Here is a 14,809-nt window from a genome sequence, read left to right as displayed (position 1 = left end):
AGATAGGAACATGGCTCCCCCCACCAGTTGATCTCCATGGAAACCTAACAGAGTTCCCTAAAAAAATAGCTCCCACAAAAAAGGTCCTCCTGAGTACAGAGTTCATTGTGTCAATACCATTCCTATTTTTAGGCATATCTACATTACAAAGTTCCAAAAAAGACCTATTTTTGACACACTGCTTATCATTTCTCCTCCTCAAGACATTGCTTTACTTCCTAATCTTTTATAGCCAAGGGCTTCAGACTCCTCCACTTCTGGTAATGGTAGATTAAGTAATGCAGATCAATTTCCTTCTACTCTCTGAAAACTAGAAAAACGCTAGACAAAATACAAATTAAAAAAATATGTATGTTTGAGATGCCTGAGGGCTCTGGAAGTAGTGAATAAGTAAGAATTAAGATAGGAACAAGAACCGCAGAGCTCTGAGCCCAGATTTGTATTTTCCCCTGAGGCACCTATTGATTCCAGAAGACGCAACTGAGAGGCTAAAATGAACTTCCAACAGAGAGCTAGAGACAAAAAGTGGAGACGAAGATCCACCATATAGGAAGGGCCTCATAAACCCCTCAAACTTTGGATCAGAATTACAGCCTATGAATAGCAGTCATTGTATAGACTGAAATCCACCTTCTAATCATCTCAACCTTCAGTTCAATTAAGGCAGTTCTCAAATTTTTAGTGTAAATCAGAATTACCTGAATGGTGTGTTAAATTGCTGTGTCCAACCTTTTACAGTTTATTCTTATTCATTAGGCCTGTGGTGATCCAAACAATCTGTAATTCTAGCAAGTCCCCAAGTGATGCTGATACTGCCAATCAGAGACCATACTTGGAGAACCACTGAATTAAGATGATCTGAGATAGAGATTGCTAATGTTCCTAGTAACTAGCCAGAAGTAAATACATATCTCCTCCAGAAACAGGTAATTTTCTAGGCCTCAAAGTATCTGACTTTTCATATGCAATATTTGCCATTCATAGCAGGCTCAAAGAGATTAGACAGTGTGATCAAAACCAAGATAAACAACTAATAACAGAAAAAAAAAAACCATAGGGGATAAAAACACTTGAATTATTATACTCTTTTATTTCTGTTAGTAGGAAAATACAATCACTTTTGCATTTAGGGACCTTTTTCATAGGAAATAAAGCATTATTGTGGAAATAACAATTTAGGAATCAAACAGACTTGTCTTTCAGGCCAAGTAACTTTCCTTGTAATCATGGGGTTATTTCATGCATTAACAAAAACATACACAAATCGCTGAGCCCTGAAATGGGCAGATAGGCAGGAATTCAGTAACCAATAGTTCCACTCAATTAGAAATACAGATATCTTTTCTTAGAAAGTTCATAGATTGGGGCTCCTGCATGGCTTAGTTGGTTAAGGGCCCAAATCATGTTTTTGGCTGAGGTCATCATCTCATGGATGGTGAGATCGAGCCCCACGTCAGGCTCCATGCTCAGCACGAGTCTGCTTAGAGATTGTCTCCCTGAGTCTCCCCCCTCAAATTAACTAATTAATTAAAATAAAGCCCATAAATTCTTTTATTATGTCATTATGATACATTCAGCTGATAAAAATTAGGCCTATCCAGTCATTATGACATTGGTCTATTCCCATGTTATTTAAAAAAAAAAAAAAAAAAAAAAAAAGGCCCTAAATCAATGAAGAGTTGTCAAAGTATGGTTCACCGGACCAGAGAACCAGCATCCTTTGGGAACACTTAAAATGAAAATTAGCAGCCCCACTCCAGATCTCCTAAATCAGAAACTCTGAAAGTGGGGTCCAGCAATCTTATTATCAAACCTTCCAGGTGATTCTGATGTACACTAACACGGGAGAACCACTGCTTTGGATGATTTTGATACATATCCTGTTAAAAATCTCAGAAGCATGAAAAAAATGGTTAGCACTCATCATCAGGGAAGTAAAAATCAAAACCACAATGAGGTATCACCTCGCACCTGTCAGAACAGCTAAAATTAACAACTCAGGAAACAGATGTTGGCAAGGATGCAGAGAAAGGGGAACCCTCTTGCACTGCTGGTGGGAATGCAAGCTGATGCCACACTCTGGAGAATGGTTTGGAGGTTACTCACAAAGTTAAAAATAGAACTACCCTATGACCCAGCAATTGCACTACTATTTAACCAAAGGATACAAAAATGCTGATTTGAAGGGGCACATGCACCCCACTGTTTATAGCAGCACTATCAACAACAGCCAAATTACGGAAAGAGCCCAAATGTCCGTCAACTGATGAATGGATAAAGAAGATGTGGTGTGTGTGTGTATGTGTGTGCAATATATATATATACACAGTGGAATATTCCTCAGCCATAAAAAACAATGAAATCTTGCCATTTGCAAGGATATGGGTGGAGCCAGAGAGCATAATGCTAAGTGAAATAAGTCAGAGGGGAAGGGAAGGAAAAATAAGATAAAAACAGAGAGGGCGGGGCACCTGGGTGGCTCAGTTGCTTAAGCAACTGCCTTTGGCCCAGGTCATGATCCTGGAGTCCTGAGATCAGGTCCTCCATCTGGCTCTCTGTTCAGTGGGGAGTCTGCTTTTCCTTCTGACCCTCCCCTTCTTGTGCTCTCTCTCTCTCACTCTCTTTCAAATAAATAAATAAAATCTTAAAACAAAAACAAAAACAAAAACAGGGAGGAAGACAAACCATAAGAGACTCTTAGCTACAGAGAACAGACTGAGAGTTGCTAGGGGGAGGAGAGTGGGTAAATGCACTAAATGGGTGATGGGCATTAAGAAGGGCACTTACTGGGATGAGCACTGGGTGTTATATATAAGTGATGGATCACTAAATTCTACTCCTGAAACCAATACTATACTATATGTTAACTTACCTGAATTTAAATAAAGACATAAAAGTAATAAAGATTGATAAAGTAATGCACAGCAAATGGTAACATAACTACAATACTTGAAATTCTCATTGAGAGAGCTTAATAAAGAAGACATTCTGACTAATACAACCAAAAATGATTTGATGATGTTCTCAAATGAAATACAACAGTGAATTTTATATAACCTTTTATGTTACTCAGAATCTTATAAAGAAGACAGCACAACATCAAAACACAAATGAATGAACGTATTTCACCGGTAGTCCAATCCTTTTGACCCAACTTCCTAGCCTCTGATGCCTTGATACAAAATTTAGACTATTTAAAAGACTGCATGTGTTATAAATAAAGAACTATACATAATACTTCTTATAACCAGAATTTTCCTACGGATTGTTGAGAGAGTTCTAGGTGTCTTTGTCAAAATCTCATATTGGTATTAGTCTCTATTAAAGAAACAACCTTTCACCTTAGCATTTAATAAAGTGAAGTGGTAGGGTGTCAGAATTTGGTAGAGTACCTTTTGAAAGATTAAACAACCTATCTGCTTCAAAAAACTTTATTCTCTACTGCTTATAGAACCTAATTAAGACCCTTCCCCAAATGGTTCCTGATTTGACTTGATTTCCAGATCATTTTGGGGCAGGAATATCCATTCATTTGGTGCCATAAGCCAGTCAGCAAATATATATCCCATGCCTATTGTGTACTTATTTGTCCATGCTCTGAGGAAGCAGTACTAAGCAACAGTAAGCAGCCCCCAGTTTCAACAAAGCCCTTTTGTCATGAAAGACCCGAAACAAACAAACAAAAAATCCAATGTACTCAGAGAAAAAGGGTTAGGGAACAATGAGACTGGGGAGAAGAGTAGAAAGATCCTCCAGGAGATATTTTACCAAAGAGGGTGAAGTTTTAAAACACCATTTGGCTGGACACCTGGGTGGCTCAATGGGGAGCTTGCTTCTCTCTCTGCCTGCCTCTCCCCCTGCTTGTGCTCTCTGTCTGTCTCTCTTTCTCTGACAAATAAATAAATAAAATCTTTAAAAATAAATAAATAAAACACCATCTGGCAGGATGTGTGAGGTCCCTGTAGTAAGACTGTCCACAGACTGTGAGTTCCACACAACAAAATGAAATCATAAATTGATCTCAGGTAACACAGGCTAGATACAGAGAGAACCTGGCACAAGCTGGGGAGAACAGCATTATCTGAACTAGTTTAGATGGTTTCAGCTTTAAACTTTTGTGTGGAAGGATGAACTTAGGGATATACTTTACAGAAGTATGTATGAGCTACATGGTGTAGCGGATTTGACTGGGCCAGAAAATTCCAACTAGCCTCCCAAATATAATATTTATATTTCAATATAAACCCTCAATCTTTGCACATGTTGTAATAAAGCATTTAACATTAAAATAGAATCTCAGTAGCAAATTCCACTCCTATCTAGGCAATTATGAAAATTAGTATTTAGTGAACACTTAGTATGAATAGGCATTATGTAAGTTACTTTATATTCAATCTCCTTATTTTAGACATTTCAGTAGTTCTTTAGATTGTGATTCAACAACCACACCTAAAACATCAGGCCAATTACTTGCTGCTACTGAGTGATGGGATTAACACATTCAAATTTCGCACTTCAATTCTCTTCTCTCAAAATCTCTGCACGTAAGTCATTTAAACTTTACTGATATTCTATCCCTCTGTTACAAAATTTATTGAACTTAAAAAGCAAAGTAACTTGTCCAAACTAGCTAAATGGCTTTAAACATTTAAAGACTGGTCTGATTCCAAAGCCTATGATTTCCCATGCATGAGGAATTTTTACAGTGTTTAGAGAAATAAAAATAGGATGCTTAACCAAAAAAAAAAAAAAAAAGCTAAGACAAACTGTGTTATTCAAGAAGAATTCATCATTAGGATACAAAATATCTCAAAAACAAAGGAACTGTGCTAAATATTCCTTTATATAAATGTAGAAAGTTAATCTTCCCTATTAAGAACTGTTTAAGCCAAAATTATCATACCTAATATGCAGGTACATAACTCAGCTAATTCAACCATATTTGATTAAATGCCCATACATTTTCAAAACTTTTTTGAGAAAGCATTAGGGCACAGCAACAAACAACCCAACAAGCCCACCATTAAAGCAAGAGGATCTATAAACTAAATTCTTAAATTTCCCAATTCCATTGCCTATAGGTTACTATTAAAAACTATATACACTTCAGTTGGCAACAGAAAACCAGTACTTTAAGCTTTTTAAGAGATGATTTATCTCAAGAAAATCTCTTAATATACCATCAAATTACCTTAGAAAAAGTTCCCTACCACTGCTACACTTAGGAGGTAGCTCCGGGAAGGGTGGGGGTAGGGGGAGAATTTATTCCACAGAAGAATCATAGGATATAAAGTTGTAAAGATTCTCTTCACACAAGTGTAGATCTATAGGACATAATTCTAGCTTGCAGAACACTTAAAAATAACTACTGAATTAAAATACAATATATAAATTATTTTAAATCCCTAATAATCTACTTCTCTCTGCCTAATAATTTTTATTTTCCCTCATTTTATTTGTGCTCTCAATTTGCTTATCTACATCAAATTCCTGGGAGAAATAACATAAAAAAATTTTAAAAATCAAGCCATTCATTTATGGATGACTATTTCACAGAGAAGAGAACTACCACTACTCAAATTCAAGATAATATATTCAGTCTGGAGGTTCCCCAAAAACTTTAATTTTCCTTCCTGTTTGCCTCTCCCCCTTCAGTAGTCTAAGACAGTTTTCTAGCTAATGCAAGCATAAGATCAGGAGAACAAACATCTATCTTACAACATCCTATGAAATGGATATTAAGCATGCCTAGAATATGATACTCTCTGTCTAACTAACTCAAATATTTATTACCCATCCAAAAAAGCTGTTTCTCCTAACTGGGTATCAATCTACATAGAATGCCTTTACATGGTAAAGGTAAAAACAACAGGATAAGGATCAGCAAAACTTTTTTGTAGAAGGCCACATAACAAGTAGTCATACAATCTCTACTGAAATCACTCAACTCTGCGCAACTAATTCAAATCTGTGTTGTACCATGAAAGCAGTAATAGACAATACATAAACAAATGAACACAGCTGATTTTCCAATAAAATTTTATTTATGAAACAAAATTCATATTTCGTGTAATAGTCATGCAGCATTCTTTTGACTTTGGGGGAACCATTTAAAAATGTTTCCTAGGCCATAGGCTATAGGCCAGATTTGGCCTCTGAGCCTTAGTTTGCCAACTTTGTATTATATTACTCATTACGTAACAAATGAGTATATTCAGTTACTAGAATTTAAGCTCCATAGGAAAAAGAAACTTGTCTATTTTGCTTGCCAGCAAAATATGGAACACTGTAATCAATACGTATTTTTGCTGCATGAATAAATATTTCATTGGGACTGTGGAAATGTGTAAAAATTATCAATATGTGGTTACCATCCACCCAAACTTACCAGACGTCAAATAAGTCAATTTAACAACAACAACAAAAAAACAAGTATTCAGGATATTTAGCACCTAAGAACTTCAGAAAATAAGATAACCTAAAAGAATCTATTAAAACAAGAATCTATTAAATTAGATACATAAAATGTACATTAAAGACATTTAAATTCTTAAAAACAAAATGGATATTGAAACAATAAATAGAATTAGAAACTAGGGAAAAAACAAAATTTTGAAAGAGAACCAACAGAAGTTCTACAAATGATAAATGCCTCCCGCCTTTTTTTTTAAGGGGCACCTGGGTGGCTCCGTTAGTTAAGTGTCTGACTCTTGATTTCCACTCAGGTCTTCATCTCAGGGTCATCAGTTTAAGCACCATGTTGGGACTCCAGACTTGGTGTGGAGCCCACTTAAAAAAAATAATTAAAATTTTTTTAAAAAGAAAAAAGACGAATTCAACGGAAATATTAAATAGCAGATTAAGACAAAGATAAAGATAAAACGTAGTGAATTACAAGACAGAGCTGAGGAAATTACCTAGAATATGGTATAGGAATGATTTTGTTCTTTACTCTTTATCCTTTTTTTTTTTTTTTAAAGATTTTATTTATTTATTTGACACAGAGACACAGCGAGAGAGGAAACCCAAGCAGGGGCTGTGGGAGAGGGAGAAGCAGGCTTCCCGCTGAGCAGGGAGCCCGATGTGGGGCTCGATCCTAAGACCCTGGAATCATGACCTGAGCCCAAGGCAGACACTTAACGACTGAGCCACTCAGGCACCCCCTTTTTTTCTTTTGTATATAAAATACAAGTTAAAGGATATGAAAAAACGGTATTATTATTAATTCTAACAAAAGTTCTGGAAAGAATAATGTGGAAAAGTAATATCCACAGTTATAATGATTAAAATTTTTCCAGAACTAATGAAAGACATGTATCTATTATCTAAAGAGACACAAGGAAACTGGAGAAGCCCAAAGGTAAACAGATTATTCTGTGAAAGGGAAGGGGAAGAATACGAAGACATTTTTAATCCAAGAAAAAACCTACTCCTAATTCCATGCTCATTTGAGAAGAGGAACTGTATCAGTTTAAACCAATGATCCATATGGACCTATATATTACCTACAAGCCATTAAAAATCCAAGAATATGTAACCCCTTAGGATATACAAAAACTTTCTAAGGGAATCAATTCCTAAATCCTCAATCTCCATTTTTACACTTTCTTAAAACCGATTTACTTTAAAACCCATCTATAGGGACACCTGGGTGGCTCAGTTGGTTGGACGACTGCCTTCGGCTCAGGTCATGATCCTGGAGTCCCGGGATCGAGTCCCGCATCGGGCTCCCGGCTACGCGGGGAGTCTGCTTCTCTCTCTGACCTTCTCCTCGCTCATGCTCTCTCTCACTGTCTCTCTCTCAAATAAATAAATAAAATCTTTAAAAAAAAAAAAAAAACAAAAAAAAACATCTATAGAAACCCATCTATAGATGGGTAGGTATATCCTACTAGGAATGTGTATTTAAACCCATCTATAGAAAAGGCATTATACAGTACCTCCTTTCCCAATAAACTTTTATCTGTTTTACAAGAGAAAGACATAATTCTCACCTATTGTATTAGAATCTAAAAACTTCCTGAAAGGAACAACTGGAAACACTTGGATCTCTTTTGGCACAAAAAATAATAGGAGGTCTTCATATCTTTCCCCATTTTATAAATATTTCTCTTAAAATACATGTATTTCTAACCATGGGTCAGAAACTGGATATTCTAGACCAAGCTTATTAGATTTCCTTAATTTAATTGCAAAATGGAAAACAAAAGTGATAAAAATTTGCACTTACTGGCTCTGTATATTCTATTCCAATTATAATCAAGAAAAGCATTGTTCCAAGGAGAAAATCAAGTGAGAACTCAAAGAAAATCTAAGGTTTTTTTTGTTTGTTTTAAAGATTTGTTTATTTATTTGTCAGAGAGAGGGAGAGAGAGAGAACGCACAAGCAGGCAGAGTGGCAGGCAGAGGTGGGGAGAAAGAAGCAGGTTCCCTGTGGAGCAAGGAGCCCGATGCGGAACTCGATCCCAGAACCCTGGGATCATGGCCTGAGCTGAAGGCAGCGGCTTAACCGACTGAGCCACCCAGGCATCCCGAAAGCCTAAGTTCTTTTTGCTTTTGTTTTTGTTTTTAAAGATTTTATTTACTTATTTGACAGACAGAGATCTCAAGTAGGCAGAGAGGCAGGCAGAGAGAGAGGAAGAAGCAGGCTCCCCACCAAGCAGAGAGCCTGACGCGGGGCTCCATCCCAGGACCCTGAGATAATGACCTGAGCTGAAGGCAGAGGCTTTAACCCACTGAGCCACCCAGGCACCTCCCGAAACCCTAAGTTTTTAAAACAAGATTGAAATCTGCTGTGGCTTATTACAACCAAGGAACAAACTCAGGTCAAAACCAAGGTTGTATTTTTCTACCTTAGAATTCTGAAGTGAAATGAAATGCTTGTCATGAAAATACAAATTAACATGTATACTTGCAGTGAAAAATGAAAACAAAGATTTATAGATAAATAGTATACTTAATTTAACTGATTGGCAGGACTACATGGACTGGCCTTGTCAAATAAGTTTTATATGTATGTATATATACATATATATATATATTCCATAGAGTAAATGAACAAAATATGTAGTTCCAACATTTTAAAAAATACACAAAACAAAAATTACAAAATAGTTCACAAAAAAATATCATATTGGCAGAGGCATCCTGCAGTTAACAAGATTTCAGTTTTTTAAATTATTTCTCACAGTATCTAGTTAAAAAAAAAAAAAAGGGAATCTAAAAGTAGCAAGTATAATTATTGGTCACTTGTCAAGTGTGATAAAACCTTTTTAATATACTTCCCCAAATTCAGAAGAGCAATGACTCTAATGACTGGACCACAAATTATTTTTACCTTTTAAATATTATGTTGCTACGTGATTTTTGGCATTTAATTCAAAAGCAAAGAACTGAAGGATAATGCTACAGAAAAACTCTATCCTTATCTATTTATTATATGACCAAATTTCTCAGCATTTGGTTTAAAAAGTTTAAGAAAATTGCAAAGTGCCTGAATGGCACAGCTGGCTAAGCTTCTGACTCTTGGTTTTGGCTTAGGCTGTGATCTCAGGTTTGTGAGATCAAGCCCTGGGCTCTGCGTGGAGTCGGCTTGAGACTCTCCCTTTCCCTTCGCTGCCCCCATACTCGTTCACACACGTGGGCTCTCTCTTAAATAAATCTTAAAAAAAAAAAAAAAAAAAAGGAAAGAAAATTGCTACTGAAAGTCTTATTTAGCAATAATAACACTTGTTCATGGATATAGGAACCAAATGAATAAAGAAAGAAAACAGCACCACCCATTTTAAGAAATATATTTCTAATATAATTTTACATAATAAATTTAATAATTACAAATAACTATAACATATTTTTAGATTAAGTCTTTAATAATAATTATAAGGATAACTCAATCCAGTAAAAAAGATACTTAGAACCTTGTAGTGATAGTTATTTAATGTTAAATTTCAATACATGTGTATCTATTAGTGTGATTAAGTAAAAGATTTTCAATTGCATAAAAAGACATGAAGTTAAAATACATATACAAATATATATATATATATGAAATTGAACAAAAATATGAATTTAAGGAGAAAAAGGCACAGTATAAAATTTCCAACTGTCAAAGAGGAGATGGTACATGTATTTTTAAAATAGATGATGCTGAGCTGCAAATCAGAATTATTTAAGAGATCACTAGATACACATAAATATCATTTAAGTTTTATTTTAAAATATCAACACTTACATCCTTAAAAATGTATAAGGCAGTTTTTGGAATTAAGGGCATCTTCAAGAAAAAAAAAAACATGTAAATTGAAAACCAAGGTCACAGAAGTTAGTAATTAAAAACACCTTTTAGGGACGCCTGGGTGGCTCAGTTGGTTAAGCAGCTGCCTTCGGCTCAGGTCATGATCCCAGCGTCCTGGGATCGAGTCCCACATCGGGCTCCTTGCTCGTCAGGGAGCCTGCTTCTCCCTCTGCCTCTGCCTGCCATTCTGTCTGCCTGTGCTCGCTCTCTCTCCCTCTCTCTCTCTGACAAATAAATAAATAAAATCTTTAAAAAAAAAAAACAAAAAAAAACAAAAAAAAACACCTTTTATTTTTCCCTGCAAAGTACAATGTATTTCTATCTGACTGAAGAACACCTAAGCAACAACAATCTAAGCAATCAAGATGTTAAAAAAAAGCTAAAGAAAACTGCAATATGAAAAACCTTATAGTTTTTCAATGTAACTTAATAAAAATTTTAGAGTACTAAGAGAAAAACTTTATTTTTTTAAAAAGATTTTATTTATTTATTTGACAGACAGAGATCACAAGTAAACAGAGAGGCAGGCAGTGAGAGAGGAGGAAGCAGGCTCCCCACCAAGCAGAGAGCCCGACTCGGGGCTCAATACCAAGACCCTGAAATCATGACCTGAGCCGAAGGCAAAGATTTTAACCCACTGAGCCACCCAGGTGCCCGTAAGAAAAAAACTTTAAATTCTGTAATTTCCCTTAAATGACAAAATAGAGATGTTGTGGAAGAAAAAAAACCCACAAAGATTGGGGGGGCAGAAGAAATTTAGAAGTCCCACTATTATTCAACTGTAAGTATAGGAAATATGTGAAGAGGGTGCTATCCCAGATTGGTAAAAATTCAAGTCTGACCACATGCTTCCCAAGATTACAAAGACATAGGAACTCTCATTTATTATCAGTGGGAATGGCAAATGCTAATTCCTATGAATGAGGCATTTAGCACTAACTAGCAAAATTACATGTAAATTTATCCTCTGAAATGGCAACTGCAATTCTAGGAATCTATTCCACAAATATACCATAAAGGTACGAGAAAACATAAGCAAGAGGCTTTATTTAAGTACTGCTTACAACAGCAAAAGACTGGGAAAGACCTCTGCTCATCTCTAGGGAACCAAGTAATTATCTACTGTTCATCCATTCACTGTAGTACTATTTAACAATAAAAGAGATAATAAAGATTTCTAAATAGTTTGTTAGTGGAGTGGTCCACAGACCATACTGTTAAGTAAAACAATCAAGGTAGCAAACAGTGTGGATGGTTTCTCTGAGAAGAGTTGTAGATTCCATTAAAAATTAAAGGAAAGAACAATTAAGGGCTATAAACAATGTAATTTTTTTGGTCAAAGAGAAAAGGATAGAAGGAATCAAACAAAACCTAGACTTCTCTGAATAAAACTTTCATAGATATGACTTTGGAATCGTGTAAATATTTTTTGCATAATTATAAAACAAATTAAATCATTTCAATTGATTTAAAAACAGTAATTTAGAGGTGCCTGGCTGGCTCAGAGGAGATAAACTCAAGGTTATGAATTCAAGCTCCAGGTTGGCAGTAGAGATTACGTAAAATAAATAAATAAATAAATAAATAAATAAATAAATAAAAGTTCACTTAAAAAAAAACCAAAAAACAAAACAAAAAAAAAAAAGTAATTTAAATACACATTCCTAGTAGGATATACCTGGTGGTGCCACCAAACACCAACAAGCAAAAGAAGGAAAAAATTTTTAAATCACTTTATTAGCAATTATATTTGTATTGGTATTGTGAAACTATTTATCTAGTAGGACAAAGCAAGTAAGTAACTAAGTTAACATCATCAGGAACAAAGACTCTAACCCAGAAGCCATAAAAGGAAAAAATATATACATAGTTCGACAACATAAGAAAATACATTTTCTCAAAGGTAATAATCACCAAAAGCAAAGACAAAAGATTAGTAAAAAAAAAAAAAAAAAAAAAAAAATCAAAAAACTGGTTTAAAATATTAGCTGATAGTATCACAGCAAGGGGCCAATTTCTCCCAAACACCGTATTTCATCAAACCTAAGGAACCACTGTAAGATACATATCATTGTAAATACTAATGTGCAAGAAAAAAAAATTTTTTATTTTATTTTATTTATTTACCAGAGAGAGAGCGAGCAAGAGCACAAGAGTACAAGCGGCGGGGTGGGGGTGGGAGCGACAGGCAGAGGGAGAAGCAGGCTCCTTACTGAGCAGGGATCCCCATGTGGGACTAAATCCCAAGAGTCTGGGATCATGACTAGAGCTGAAGACAGATGCTTAACCAACTGAGCCACCCAGGTGTCCCAAGAAAAATTTTCTAATTAAACCACATCATGCCATTATTATAAGATGCATCTAGACAGATTTCAGAGCTGTCAAAAATGTGAGAAAATGTGTGCCTGGGCTCAATATAAAAAGAATTCCTCTGACTCAGTAATATTCTAAAGACTAAACAGAGGGGCACCTGGGTGGCTCAGTTGTTAAGTGTCTGCCTTCAGCTCATGTCATAGGATCGACCTCTATATCGGGCTCCCTACATTGGGCTCCCTGCTCGGCAAGAAGACTGCTTCTCCCTCTTCCACTTCCCCTGCTTGTGTTCCCTCTCTCGCAGTGTCTCTCTCTGTCAAATGAAGAAATAAAATCTTAAAAAAAAAAAAAAAAAAAAAGACTAAATAGAAACATAGGCAAAGGATATTAACCAGTAATCATCAAAAAGGAAATAGACTACACATATGAAAACAGTCAACTTATTCATAACAAAAGAAATGCAAATTAAGACTATACCAAGATACTATTTTTGCCAACAAATATCAAAAGGTTGATAACACTGTGACAAACATATGGGGAAACAGGCATACTCAGATTTGCTGGTAAAAGCGTAAATCAGGTATAACAAAATTAGAAATGTACCTGTCCTGATACAGCAGCTCTCCTGCCAGGAATTCTTCTTACAGATATGTTTGTATATATGCAAGTTAACCCACATAGAAGGAGACTTTATTCAACTTATTTTAGGGTGAGAAGAAACGGTGGACAACACCATAAATATCCTTCAGTACTGTTGTATTGGACAAGAACAGTACATCATACAATGGAAAACTATACACCCATGGAAAATAACAAGGGTGTTTAAATGGATGCTTATGGATGGTCTCTAAGATACATTAATTTTAAAAAGATTAAAAATCATGTACAGTACGCTATTAATTATGTTAATGTAAGAGGGTAGGGCAAGAAAAATATACTTTCTTTGTAATGCATAAAATCTGATGGAATAAACAAGACACTGGGAACACCACTAGCCTTGGGTGGGAAAGTGGGTGGTTGGGAATTTCAATAGAAAAATTTAAAAAGGGGCACCTGGGTGGCTCAGTGGGTTGAGCCTCTGCCTTCAGATTGGGTCATGATCTCAAGGGTCCTAGGATCGAGCCCCGCATTGGGCTCCCTGCTTGGAGGGGAGCCTGCTTTTCCCCTCCCTCTCTGCCTGCCTCTCTGCCTACTTGTGATCTGTCTCTCTCTGTCTCTCTCTGTCAAATAAATAAAAACATAAATATATATGTAAAAGTATTCTTTTGAAGCATTAGTTTTTAGTATATAACCTAAAATATTAACCAAAAAAAGTCAGAAAAGCACACTTGCCTTTTTTCCTTTTGAGGTCTCAGAATCCTCATCTTCATCTACACTGAGTAGATTTGCCTCACTACACAGAAAATAAGGGGGGAAAAAAAACCTTAAGTGACAATTACAACCCATACATTAAATTCAGAAGTTTTACTCTTTGCCTACCTAATTCAGGGATCAGCAAACTTTTTCTATAAAGGGCCAGAGAGTAAATTGGGCTTTCTAGGCTATTCAGTCTCTATACCAACTACTCTGCTATTTTAGTAGAAAAGCAGCCATGGATCATATGTGTGGCTATATTCCAATAAAACTCTTAACAAAATCCAATGGTGGCCCAGATTGGGTCCATGTGCCTATTGTTTGCTGACCCTTGCTATAAACAAACATGCAATTTTTGTTTCCTTAAATGTAGATTTCATATATAATTACTCATTTTTCCTTTCTGTCTTAGATTTAAAATTAGGGGGAAAGAACAGAGAAACAAAACAGATAAAAAAAAATGGTAAGAAACCTTAGATGATGTTAAAAAAAAGTGTGTTACCGCAGCAACTCTTAAAAATATCAACGCTTTGGAATGATTGGTCTAAGACTCTAAAAGACCAGAATGATATATCTATTAATAGCTCATGTTAATCTCAAGATATTAAAAAAGCTGAAGCTCCTAAGGAGCCTCTTATAATGATGAGCCAAAGAGTGTAATTCATAAATGAAATATACAGAACAGGTAACACTTTAAAATATAAAAATTTTTACATAATCATGACAAATCTAAAAAGAAAGTCAAAATACCTTCTTCTAAAGACAACTCTGCAGAGCTATTTTTAGTAAAATCCTATTAAAATAAAAATATTTAAAATAAAAATATAAAATGTTTGTTCCATTATAGTT

At 35.4% G+C, this 14,809-nt stretch overlaps 1 protein-coding gene across 6 annotated transcripts in view; it reads right to left on the bottom strand.

The window, feature by feature from the left end:
- LOC111147534 (SUMO1/sentrin specific peptidase 6) overlaps positions 1-14,809 on the bottom strand; it is a 124,807-nt gene that overhangs the window by 82,684 nt on the left and 27,314 nt on the right. For all 6 annotated transcript variants that reach the window (XM_022503604.1, XM_022503608.1, XM_022503610.1 and 3 more), the window contains exon 3: positions 13,940-14,000. In XM_022503604.1, coding sequence (XP_022359312.1) covers positions 13,940-14,000 — 61 coding nt within the window. The remainder of the gene's footprint in view (positions 1-13,939; positions 14,001-14,809) is intronic.

The sequence above is a fragment of the Enhydra lutris genome, unplaced genomic scaffold (assembly GCF_002288905.1).
Source record: "Enhydra lutris kenyoni isolate GAN:26980312 unplaced genomic scaffold, ASM228890v2 scaffoldscaffold17, whole genome shotgun sequence".
Lineage (NCBI taxonomy): Eukaryota > Metazoa > Chordata > Mammalia > Carnivora > Mustelidae > Enhydra > Enhydra lutris.
The sequence above is the reverse complement of the archived record's forward strand: the minus strand, read 5'-3'. Positions and strand labels throughout refer to the sequence as shown.